Genomic DNA, 13206 nt, shown 5'->3' with positions numbered 1-13206 from the left:
AAATGCCTTCAAAACTAAGCACTGGATATTTTATGCAAATTTATCAGCAGGCAAAATAGTGGTAGGACCACCAGAGGCACAGCGAGCAGCAAACGTAAAATCGCACACGTAACGAGCTCCTCGGGGCAGTCGACTTTTTTCATAAACGGCTCTAAAATGTGGAACACACTACCTACTGATATAAATTAACAGAAGATATTAAGAGTTTTAACAAAAGAATTGGCTGAAGCAAAATCAGAGATGTAAGCATTTTTGACATTTTTTTTTTTTTTACTTTTCATTTTTAACCATTTTATAATGTCTGTTTGTGTTGTGATTCTGTGTAATCTTGATGAAAATGTAAACCTTTTTCTCTTAGTTTTACCATAACTATTATTGTGTGCACATTATTATATATAACCTTGACATCTTTGTTTTTTTGTTTTTCTTTCTCTATACTAAAAGCCAGAAGCTAGAAACTAGCAACAGCTATAATCTCATATGTGAGTTAATACAGCTGGTTTGTAACGAGCTAAAGTTGTACGATGTTAATTTGCATTGTCCCGATCAAATCAGCTACACATTTGAAAAACTACACCTATCGCACATCATGTTACAATCAGCAGTTATGTGTTTTTCCAACTCACCATCACTGGAATCTGATTGGTTGATAAACCGAGGTCAGAGGAGGCGGGTACGCGGTTGCTCTCCTGAACTCTCTTGCGCTTTCGTCGGTTGGTGGAGGCGTCTGTTCCTGCTGGAGACACAGAGGTTTTTACGTCCATGCGGTTTCAGAGCAGAGAGCTCTGCTTTGACTAACACCAGGAAGTTCAGACACCCACCTGTGTTACAAGCTTGGCTACAGATTTCTGCAAAAGGTCTGCGAGAGAGAGGAAAGCATATTTTATAACGGCCAAATAAAAATATTTTTTCACAATAAAAAACAATCAGGTAATTTGCATCACTGCTCAGACTGCGCTCATTTTATACCTGAAATTCTGCACGATGTAAGTCTCTGCCTCCATGCTTTCATCATAGCTTAACTGCTTCAGTGTCAAAATATTGTTCACTATTTCAAATTATTTACATTTGCTGCTGAGGGAGATTTATTCTTTGACATCTCAGAGGCTGGATTTAAATCCAACGCATAAATAAACCATAATGAGCTTAACTACCGAGAGGCGAACCCGAAACTCCCACTGAAATATACAGTGTGGTGACAGCGAACAGGCTGCTGAATATTCAGGTGCCTCCACACTCACTGTAGCTGGCTCTTGATGTTGAATGTTATTTTATCTGCGGCTTGAAGGATTTTCTCCAGGCACACGATGTCGTAGGTGTTGGGGTTTCGGAAAGGGATGTCGTCTGGAAGGCCACTGACTTCTACAGACTCCGGACTGCCACGGATTAGCTTGTACGGGACCACGACGGAGCGGTCTAAACCCAGAGCCTCACCTGAACACACAACACGACAATATGATCAAGAACACACAGCACGGCAGAAATGAAGCTTTTTGACCACAAAAGGGCAAAGAAATACATTTAAAATAGATGCAAATGTTCCTGTAATTAAAGTGTTAACTCACGACTTTATCTGAAATGATAGATTTGAAATGTGTGTAAGTGAAAGCACCTTTAAACTCTTTTTACTGTGGGAAAGATAAAGCAGAACTGCTTGAGGGGAAAAAAACGAGGTGAACATGTGATACTAATTAACTGTGTGACAATGTGTGCTGCTGTGCTGAAAAACACTTTGCATTTGTGTGTAATATATGAGGCATTTTTACTGTTTTTGTAGTGTGATACTGCTCACATATTTACATTAACGTTCATCTAAAGGGTTATTTTGATATTTTTCAACCTGGACACTATTTTCTCATGTTTTGACTAATGGGTACGAGCATTTGGGGCATTTTCGCACATTAATTTACTTCGACTGAAAGTATTTGTTTTTGCCACTGACAGGCTGAGTTTATTATTTTAAATGTCTGAAATTATCCTAAAAATGATCTATACAGAGATACACCTTTTTTTAAGACCATTTTTGTTTTACCAGAAACGGCCCCAAAATCGATATCGCCAAACCCACCAGATTCCATTTAAAAAATCAGTAATTTTAGTGTGTATAGAGCCAGCATATTTTCACACCTACCTGTGTGAATTAAGATTTTATTTCAACCAAACCTGAGTTGGTTATTGTTCTAACAGTGGAAAGACAAATCAAGATGATTTTTGAGTTTTCTTTTTTTTGTTGACTTTGAATAAAGTGTGTTTTACAGAGACAAAATTACTGTTTATTTAAATGGAGTCTGGTGGGCTTAACAATAGCGATTCCAGGTCTGTTTCTGGTTAAATAAAAATGTTTTTACTATAAAACAAAAAGATCTATTGCTGTTTGGATCCTTTCCATAATGTTGTCAGACACTTACAATAATTCTGAGCCTGTCCATGGTCACTTAGACACAACAACTTGAAACTACCATACATAAAAAATACCAAACAACCTAACAGTAGCTATTAATCACATGCAAATAAGCATATAGAGGGTTAATGATGTTACAGTTTAGTGCAAAAATACAACCTTCAATTTTGATTGTGAATTACATTTGAGCTTCTCCAAACATGCAGCCACAAAAAATCAGTTTGTACTAGTGGTTCTTGCCAAAAGGCCCATTATTCCTGATCATTAAATACTCAGCGGAAGCTGCTTAAATTCAATATAACAAAAACTCAAGCTGAGGTGTCACAAGAATCTAAATCTATTTACCGTATTTCTTGTTAAACAGTTCCTTGACTTGCTCTCGAAGGACTACTTTCTCCCCCATGCGGTTAATGTCGTCGTCATCTGTCAGGCGAAGAGAATCAAGTCAACAACAGCTTTCAAAATAAAGTTCCTGGTCAAGTGTCATTAAACATTTCCGACTTACCACTTATCGAGGCGTAGGCCTTCTTTAGTAAAGTGACGCGTCGAGGTGCTGGTACAAATTAAGAATTATATATATATATAATTAATGTTACAAGACATTCTTATTAGTTTTGCATGCTTCATGATGGTTATGTGATCTGAATTTATGATGATTTTTTTGTTCTTACCTGGTTTTGGAATGAGTCCTTGAAAAGGTCTGCAAGGAGAAAGTGATATGAGCAGGTCATTGTAGAGTTGTGATATAACAAACATTTAAAAATACCTGAGCACATATAATTTAAACTTGAAAGTTGAACTGTAATATGTTATTTAATTATGTGTTATTCAAGCAAGGATATTATCATGACACGCCACAGTATCACGTGAGGCGTATTATTTGAACCAACAGCCCTTTCCGACAGGGAACTGAACTTAAGTGAAACTCATCTGTCATCTCTTCAAACCCAGAATCCTTTGACAAAAACTGTAATTTCACTTCGTTAAACACAGGAGCTGCTGGTCTGCCTCCATCAGTTAGTTTGTGTTTAAATGATTAGTTCACATTCAGCATTGTCACACAATAAAGGGCCTCCGTCGCCTGAAAACCATTGTTTCCCTACAGCACAGCGTGCATGTCGAGCGCTATTACTTTGCTGCTGTGCTACGCGTTTTTCTGGTGGCTTTTGGGTGCGCATAAATAATAAAATATTTTTAACTTTTCCACTCAAGGCGTGGAATAACGCTTGTCAGTGCCACTTTTGGCCGCGCACACGCAGCCCCGCTGCACAGACCCTCCCAGCTGGTTTTCCAGATGCGCTTCCAGGCTGTTTTTGGAGCGGTTTTGTTCGGAGTGATCGACCCCTAACTCAAACAAACTACTGACTAACTAAGCTCACATGTTCAGTGAAGTAAATGACTGTTTCTGTCGATGGATTCTTGCATTGAAAAGAGCATAAACAAGTTTCACTTTTAGTTGATTTTCCTGTTTGGGAAATCTTTGCTGTTGTTAAATGCAGCCACCTATGACCTTTATTCACGAGCGGCATGCAAGAAAAGACTTTTTTTCACAAATTCGACAGGGCAAGTAACTGATGTATAAAAGGTCGTTTGGGGGTTATTGGTTCCTTTAAACATGAGTTCACTGGGAGGGACACAGAATAACTGTGATCATGTGACCGGGAACTCCCACCTGGTGATGGTAAAACTGATTTTGTCAGCGACCGCCAGGATCCTCTCGAGGTTCTGGGAGCCGAACGTGCAGGGCTTCCTGAAGGGGATGCCGGGGGGAAGGCCCTCGATGATGACCGAGTCCGGGTTGTTCTTGATCCTCTTGTAAGGCACTTGGACAGGGTATTTAATACCCAATGCCTCCCCATACTTCCTGTTGAACAGATCTTGGACCTGCTCTCGCAGCGTGTTGGCCAGGTCGATCCTGGACAGCTTGGACTCCAGGCACTCTGGAGACAGGAGACAAATATCATTTCCAGCACGCTGTTTCTTTAGAGTCTGCTGTTGTTAAACACCATTTTACACAGTTTAGAGGTGAAGAAGATTAACATCCAAACACAGCATTGAATCTAAGCTTCAAAGATATGACTGAAGGTGAAACTTGGACCCTGAGCACACCTGAGAAACCAGGTCTCTTAGATATAGCTGCAGTGTCCTCTGTTACTGGCGCTGCATCCTTGGCATCCAACTCTGTGGGAAAAAAACATTTAAAAGGTTAAACTTTTGTTTTTGTCGATTTACTGACAACAACAAACGTTAAGAGCTGCTCCTTGTTCCAGCAGCTGAGCTTTGTCACAAATAAAAAGGTTGAGACAGCTGCAGGAAATCCCTGCAAGGACTTTCTTTTTCCCTTAGAAGAGCTGTTTTAAAAATAGCGCATGAACTGGATTTAACCTCATAATTTCAAGCGCGCAGAGGACAGAGCAAATAGCATCTTAAACCTGCATTATGAGCTTTCCAGATGGCGGAATAGTCTGCACACAGCCTCCCTTCTCTCTGCTAAGATAATACTTTATCTTCAGCGCTTTCAATAATGCAATATGTGGAATGGCGACATCATTTTGAAATGTATTCGGCATTCATAATAAAATAAAAAGCGACTTTGCTTGCGGGTCCAAATTTTTGACCTCTGAAAAGGAGTTTTCTTGTCCACAAAATATTGCTGCAAACAAACCCTCAAAAGTACAGAGCGACTGCCAGCATTCATCCACCGAGTATCACAGCCTCGAACCCAAAAGCATCATGGTAAATGTAGTGTTCTGGATTGCTGAATTTAAAAGCTATTGAAAACAAACTGTATAATCTTGCATGGAGATGTCCTTTTAGGAGGGCTGCTCCTGCAACAATCTGCAGTATCTAAATGTTAAATAACTCTAAAATAATAAACATAAACAAATAATTACATATTCATGATCATGAAATGCACAGAGTGGCTATGATTTTTTACCAAGTTTTTAAGACAAACTTCTCATTTTACTGCTGAAGTTTAGTAAATGACATGGCTTCCTGATTTTGTTCTGGTGGTATTTTGATGCACTCTCCGCAGAAAAATAACTATCCCCGAATTTCCACAAAATACTTAACAGTAGAGGTAGGCGACACAGCTCCAAAATGATACCATGAAATATCAGGGGATTCTTTGTGATGATGATAGTTTGATGATATGACAAAATACTAAAAGATATTTTATTATTTACATCAACAACATGTATTTGTAACAAAATATGTTTTTAAGTAAGTCAACAGCTTTCAAATATTTAATGTTTAGTAAAAACTAAAAAATTCGATCTTGTTTCATCAGTTTATAAACAACAATAGTAATTCAGAGTGAGATTCAGATTCTGTGAAATTTTAACAGTTAAAAAAATAAAATCAGTTACTCATCTACACAGCCGAAATATTGCCATTATCACGATATGATTTTTTCTTATCATGTTAAAAATTAGACCTATTATTGTCAATAGTATATGGCTCAACCCTACTTAACAAAGCATTTAATCTTGCTAAAAAGGGCAAAAAATAATGTGATGTCATTTTTCAGTTATTTACATTTAAACATGCAAGCCAAATATAGCACAAGTGTCCGGCCGACATACCTGCATCACAGATGGGCATGGAAGGCATCTCTTGTTTTACTTGCTCAGTTAACAGCTCGGGCCTAGAGACAAACAATCATCACAATATTTACCAAACATATGAGACTTTGGGCGACTAGCTAGTCAAACAGGTCATATGAAAACTACACTTCACTGTCTGTAGTAGCCAACAGAGAAATATGGAGAAAAAGAGGAAGAAATGGAGACTTCGACAAACATGTACCAATTATAGATAAAAAAAAATTCTCATCTTAATTTCTAAATTAAATAATAATAATAATAATAATAATAATAATAATAATAATGATAATGATAATAATGATAATAATGATAATATAATACTTAAAGAAAACCCATTATTTAATTACATCTATGTTCGAATACATAACAATTTAAACCAAAAATCTAATAAAATAATAATACCCATAATACTTATATAATAATAATAATAATAAATAATAATAATTCTAAACCTTATTAAAATAATAAATAATAATAATATAATAATAATAATAATAATAATAATAATAATAATAATAAATAATTTGTTACCTAAATAAAATGTGCTCTCACCTTTTGATGACAAACTGAATCTGGCTGCTAGCAGCTAAGATCTTGCGCAGTTTGGCCGCTCCAAAACAGTTGGGCTTCGGAGGGAGATTCCCTCGGGCAGCCCGGTGACGCTCAGATCCTCCGGGTACATCTGGAACTTGGAGTAGGGCACCTTGGCTGGTTCAGGCAGGCCCAGAGCCTCAGCTGAGGACGAGGAGACGGAAAAAGATCACTGGTTGCTAGTTTGTTAATAAAAGTAAAAGCAAACACTATTCTGCTTTAATCTTGTTCACAGGCACCACCGTGCTCACCTTAGAGTCATATGATGGTTTCCACCAGCTGTTTCCTTCATACAGTAATTCAAAATAACAGTAACCCCACGTCCAAAATACTAAAGCCTTGTACGGCTTTACTTAAACTCCTCTTACATGAAATAAGGATCATCTTTTTCATCCCGTCCGATTTGCCCCACATTTATCAGACTAATTCTGACACGTTAAAATATTTAAGAAACTTAAATGTTACTATATTAATATTTCAAGAGACTAAAAAAGCTTAACTTTGCACTTGCTGTACACTGGTAAAGGGTGTGTACATGACGGAGGAGATTAAAGTCTTACTGCAAAAATTAACGGGCCTGACATAACTTGGTGCCCTCGTATGAACGAGGGTGAAACTGCGCGCAGCTACAGGTGGCTTACCGTACTTAATGCTGAAGAGGCTCTCCACTTGTCTCCGAAGCTGAAGAATCATTTCACCAATGTCCTCCACCAAACTCCCTGCTGAACGAGTCAAACACATGAAAAACCTTTACACCCAACGCTGGTGGAATGTAACTAAGTAGGTTTACTCAAGTACTGTCGTTAAGTATGAATTTGATGTACTTGTCCTTTACTTGAGTATTTTCTTCATGTCACTTCCTTTTACTTCATTACATTTATCTGACAGCTTTAGTTACATTACAAATTGAGATTTTTTTCCTGCTTTTTTAAAGTAGTTTTGAGTTTTTGAGGTGTTTTTCTATTTTTAATAATAGTTTTGTTTGGGGTGTTTTTTTTATCTTCTTTTAATAATTTTGAGTTTAAGTGTTTTTTTTTGTTCTTTTTTAAAATTTTAAAATTTTTAATTTTCTTAATTAAAAAAAACATTTTGTAGTGTTTTTCATTTTTTATAATTCTGAGTTGGGTTTTTTTTGGTGTGGGTTGTTTCTTTTGAAATATTTTTCTGCATTGGGTACTTTTAATACTTCAAGCACATTTTCCTGATATTATTTACTTGCTTTAAATGCCATTTTCAATGCAGGACTTTTACTTGTAACAGAGTATTTTCACAGTCTGATATTAGTACTTTCACTTAAGTAAAGGATGTGAATATTTCCTCCATCACAGTACACCAAGAACATTAAAGGAGAATTATGGCGCGAGGACAGCTCAGTTTGAGGAAGTCTTCTCACCTGTGACCAGTACTACTTCTTCGCTCTCCAACTTTATCTTGATAAATTCCACCTGCCCTACACTGACCTGGTAATGACAAACGGACTGTGTGGTGAATTAATCACCAGAGACCATAACAAATGGACAGAGGAAAGAAGAATCACAAAAAGGTGCAAAAATGGGGCGAAAAACAAAGTAGAAAATATTTTTGAGGTGGATATAACGGAAAGCCAAAAACAAACTGTGCTGCACCTAAGGTAAAAACAACTAGTAAAGTTTTTCGTAACTGCAGGTTCAAAACTGCATTCAGGAAAGATTTACGATAGCTGAAAGAACCTTTTTGTTGAGATTTGAACAGTTTTTGTATTCCAGTCCGTCTTTCCAACAGGACATTTTGCACACAGTGAAAGATCATGGAAAATGCACAAAACATGCCAAATGAGTCGGTACCTTCAGAGGATCTTCTGATGCTCTGGGAGGCCGCACTGGGTGACAGAGCTTCAGCTGCGAGATGAAAGAAAAAACATGAGGAGAGCAAAACACAGCTGCTTTCAAACAGCGACAGAACAAAGACTTCAAATATGTGATATATTATACAGGTAAAAGACTAAACTAAGGTTCTTATAGTGTTCATGGTATACTGTTAACGAAGCTTATGTGACTAAAGCATTCCTGTCTGTTTTTGTTGTTGCAGTGATTATTATATTTTTAGAAATTCAACTGGTGTATATACAGGGAATGTGCAAAGTAACAAGCCCAAGTCACAATATAAAGCTGCAATTATTCAGCATTATCATATTGTGTTACATTCCAAACATTGTAATTCTCCATAACTCCTCTAGGTGTGATATACAGTGCTAAGGACAATATCTGTATTATTACTGTGATATTCACTGCAACCATATTGCATAATCCTATTACAATGTAATGCAATTGGGTTTATATTGCTTGGAGCTGTCTTTGGACTTCATTAAAATGCTAATTTTTGCCCTTTTTGTTCATATTCAGAGACATTTACAACTCAGGACACGCACATTTTATGACAATCATTAATTTAGCAGCTGTATTTAGACCTGGAGAAATGTAATCTCTACAGAATCACCGCAGGTCCTGATGTGAACCTTCAACAGCACAAACATCCCACAGACATCAAAGTCTGTCCTGTTGACTTCAGATAAAATCAAAACAGGCTAGGAACTAAATATTGTGCGACTTTTGATTGTTACATGTCCCACTATGATTTTAACTCAGTGTAGTGCTGTCAAAAAGCTCGTTACATTTTCTGGCTTATACATTTGATCAACAACTTCCTTAAAAGTATCTCTGATACATAATTTATTCCAGTCTCCAGTTTATTGCCTCTGATAACTGTAACAATTTTCATCTAAAAAATGTCCACTCGTCAGCTACTGAATTAAAAAAAAAGGAATCTGTGTTTTTATTTTGGCATCATTTTGTTAAGTTATGCAAGAAGCACTTGTTACTGACTAACAAGAATCCATTTGTTCTCTTGTAGGAAATGATGTCTACTTGAGTAGGAGATACTCATATCAGCTTCATGTATAGAACTACTTAACTCTGCATCATTTATATTGTTGGGAGTTTCAACACTGCAGAAGCATGACTTCTTCTGTGGGAAATCTCTCGTACTCAGTGCCGATCTACTCAAAATCCCTTATCTATTTTCCTTTTCTATGAAATGCTTCTACAGGCCGATAATGCAAAATAGCCATAATTCTAAATGTGACATTTGCTGCACTTACCTTCATTTTATTTCCTTTAGTGGTCATTTGTGAAAGAAAAGAAAACTTAAAGAAAGCACAATCAAATCAACAAAATAAAACAAAACGCCTCCTGAAAGCATCGTACACTAACCCAAGATCATGTTGAGTAGACTCTTCATTCATTGTAGCATTGTGGCACTATATCCAAATGTGAAAACAAATGCCTCACTTACAATATATATGTCAATTTAATTTCATTTAAGAAAAACATAAAACCCAATTATGATATCTGCACATGTTGATGGACAGTGCAGATTTTTTAGGATCTGTGTCCAAAGGTACATGCTAAGATTTTAGCATTTAATTTGATACACATGCTTCTAAAATATCCCAACAAACTATTGACATTAACGGCATATTTTAATAACCTTTATTTATTGTCTCTTTTAGACAGGACAGTCAAAGGGTTAGTTCACCAAAATCAAAGCACAGCATTCTAGTGCCAGCCCAAAATAATGAAGGTGAATTCATTTACGGCATTGACAGGAATCTCTGAAAAAGTATTTTAAAACTTGGACAAATAAAATCAAAAGTATCCGTTTGTGGGATAGAAAATACATAATGCCTAGAACACACTACATGCATGATGGCAACCTCGCCAAACGCTTGTGGTGCTTACACTGGCAGCGTTGTTGCTGCGATGCTTCTGCAGGGCTGCCTGCTGCCATGAGTATTGTATTTTTATGAAGCCCTGCATTCTCCTGCAATTTCAACGACACAGTCCTGCAAAAACTTCTGTCCACAGAAATGTTGTTAGAGGGCTTTTATTTTGAAATGGAAACATGAAAGGTTGAGTAAAACAGACATATTTGTATTTCCTCATTTCTGTGACAGATAAAGACATGGAAACTGCAGCAAAAGGTGGAAAAGAGTCAATTTAATTATCAAAACACCATTTTACTGTCCGTTCTTGCTGAAAATCGGCGAGCCGTTTCTCTAGAGGCACTGCGGCTGAGAGGCGGCTGCTCTGATCTGGTAACGTGGGGGCTGATAAAAAACATAAATAAACAGGTCCCTTGATGCTCACGAGCTGCTCAGGCATGCAGTGTGTTCTGGGCTCAAGTACTTTGCGTGAACCAACCCTTTAATGTGAAAAATTTATAAATAAAACGCTGCATGTTTTTAACGTTTGTTAATGAGGCTCTTGCGGTTTAGAAAGAAAGAATAGTCTACTCAAATGTCTTGATAACCTTACTTAAGTAACTGTTACTTTAAAGGTGAAGAGTTCTGTGTTAGATGGAGGTAAGATTTGGGAGAGTTGAAAAGGTCTTTGAGGAGCAGTTTTGTCTCTCTAATACATTAGCTAATCATTTTAGGGCAGCAGGACTAATGGACAATATGACTCCAAATCTGCAAATATGCACAATGCATCAGTCTTAATTCCTTAAAAAATGACCAAAGGTTAAAGTTTCAAACTGACATGGTGACTCGAAACGACAGTCAGTCAAACAGCTGATGCATGGTGCCTTTCACAGATGAGAGTGGGTATTTGTACGACAGGGAGAAGAGCAGAGCTACAGTGGGCCAGAGTTGGGGAGTGGGATTTCTTAAGGTTGAGGTTGTAGCTACAAGGGGCTGGGGAGGTTTGGGAGATGGGAGAGTGGGAGAAAAAGTATCTGAGAAAAGTGTTTTCATACGTGTGGCAGCTTATTTAGCTCCCTAAAAAACAGCCAGAGTGTGGGGTGGCAGTGGTGGGCGCTGGGTGGCACCATGGTGGCTGTAAGGGCTGTGGGTGGAGCTGGCATTCCAGAGGCTGCGGTGAAAAGGAGATGAAATGGAGGTGGGGGCTGATGTGGCTGAGGTTACCTGCGTGGTTTTCCAGTTGGTGATGGGGAGCAGAGGGAGCAGACGGAGCAGGAGGGGCTGAGGAAGCAGAGGGCGAGGCTGTGGGTGGACACGCTGGAGCTGCGACCGGCTCGGCCACAGACTCACTGGCCTCCTCCGCACTTGTACCAGCATCTGGAGAAACAAACATGATCATAATTTTCACAAGCTGTTTACACGTTTCACTGAACTTGAAACTCAAGATTGAGACTCAAGATAAACAGGAAGTATGAGGTTGCTGATATTTCCTGTGACTTGTTAATATTTCCTGTCACTGGTTTTAGTTTATTAAGATTTAAGTTTTAGACAAAACCAAAGCAGCCATGTACTGGACTGTCTCATCTACTGTGGCTATGGTTACATAAGCACCAATAGTTCCCTAATATTCGTAACTTGACAATATTCTGAATTTGCTGCAGGTCACATAAAAAGCATATTCCATATAAAAATTCCGAATTAGGCTGTTTTCCAAATTTTGCATTTTCCGATTAAGCCGTGGAATATGCCAGTATTACTCGGGTGTTAGGAGGATTATTTGGGCATGTATGCAGCCAATTCGGAAGTCTGATCTGAGTCTCAACAGGGGTTGTTACAGCAGTTTGTAACACACTGCCACTTTTCTGTTTACGGGCAGGTCTATGCGCTGTCTTGGATAACTTGTACAAAAACAGAGATGGGTGCAAAAGAACATTTTTGGTTGGAAGGGGAAACACACCTGCTTTCGAAGATCATGAAAGACTTGCACATCAAACCCGTTTTTGATATTTGCAAATTTCAAAACAGCGACCTTTTCAAGAAGGTGAGGGGAGGAAAGAGAGAGTCCAAAAAGCCCGCCACCAGTAGGAAACTCTTTTCAGTACTTTGGCTGGGCAGTTAATAACATTTTTCTGTGGTGTGACAAACTCAGAAAACATTTATTTTTTGCTTTTTCTGGACTTAAATGTTGCATTTTGTGTTTTTTTTGTAGTGTTGCCCATGCAGCGATGGCATGGCTCGATTACACTGACAGTGCTGCTGAGAGTCGCTGGACCTTGAACTACCTCCTGAGCAGAGCTGGTTCACAAACTCACCCCTAAAGGAAGCCATTAAGTTCCTGTAGTGTAAAATAACTATTTGTGTGGGTGGTCCCAAGTATATTTTCCAGGAGGTCTTTTTTCTTTTTTTTCGTCTTATACACCAAGCCACCTCCTAAGGGCTATCCACTGCAACTGTGGCTCTCAGTTCTTGCGAAAAGTTAAATACGCTGTATTTAAGTTTTGCTGAGGACATTATAGTTTTAGAATTTGGATAAGTGACACTGCATCACACACCTGCTATATACAAGCAACATTCTCTGAAAATGTCTCTGGATACTGTGTTTATAATCTAAATGAGCAAATTTAGCAGCCAATAGCTGGAGAGCGTGCGCTCACTTACCTGGCACTGTAACTTGAATGATTTCCCCATCTGGAGGCTCTGTTTTAATCCTTTTCAAAGGAATGCAATCTCCTGAAGGACCTGCGGGGATTGAACAGTTCATTCTGCCTGAGTTCCCATCAGTGTGCGGCACTGTGTTTTATGGCTGCGTTAAACAGATTTAAGTGGGTGATAGAATGTGTGAACTGACTGGACTGCAAAACATGATG

At 38.2% G+C, this 13206-nt stretch overlaps 1 protein-coding gene across 1 annotated transcript in view; it reads right to left on the bottom strand.

Moving 5' to 3' along the window:
• Positions 1–13206, bottom strand: part of gtf2ird1 (GTF2I repeat domain containing 1) — a 36235-nt gene that overhangs the window by 1727 nt on the left and 21302 nt on the right. The window contains 15 exon segments of the mRNA XM_042499028.1: positions 627–733; positions 822–859; positions 1242–1434; positions 2747–2824; positions 2907–2954; positions 3073–3101; positions 4074–4341; positions 4511–4582; positions 5989–6050; positions 6562–6637; positions 6640–6744; positions 7242–7322; positions 8424–8477; positions 11564–11716; positions 12998–13078. Of these exon segments, the coding sequence (XP_042354962.1) occupies positions 627–733; positions 822–859; positions 1242–1434; positions 2747–2824; positions 2907–2954; positions 3073–3101; positions 4074–4341; positions 4511–4582; positions 5989–6050; positions 6562–6637; positions 6640–6744; positions 7242–7322; positions 8424–8477; positions 11564–11716; positions 12998–13078 (1445 nt within the window).

This window comes from Plectropomus leopardus, chromosome 13, assembly GCF_008729295.1.
Source record: "Plectropomus leopardus isolate mb chromosome 13, YSFRI_Pleo_2.0, whole genome shotgun sequence".
In the NCBI taxonomy this organism is placed as follows: Eukaryota; Metazoa; Chordata; class Actinopteri; order Perciformes; family Serranidae; genus Plectropomus; species Plectropomus leopardus.
Note: the sequence above shows the minus strand (reverse complement) of the source record. Positions and strands in the feature narration are given on the sequence as shown.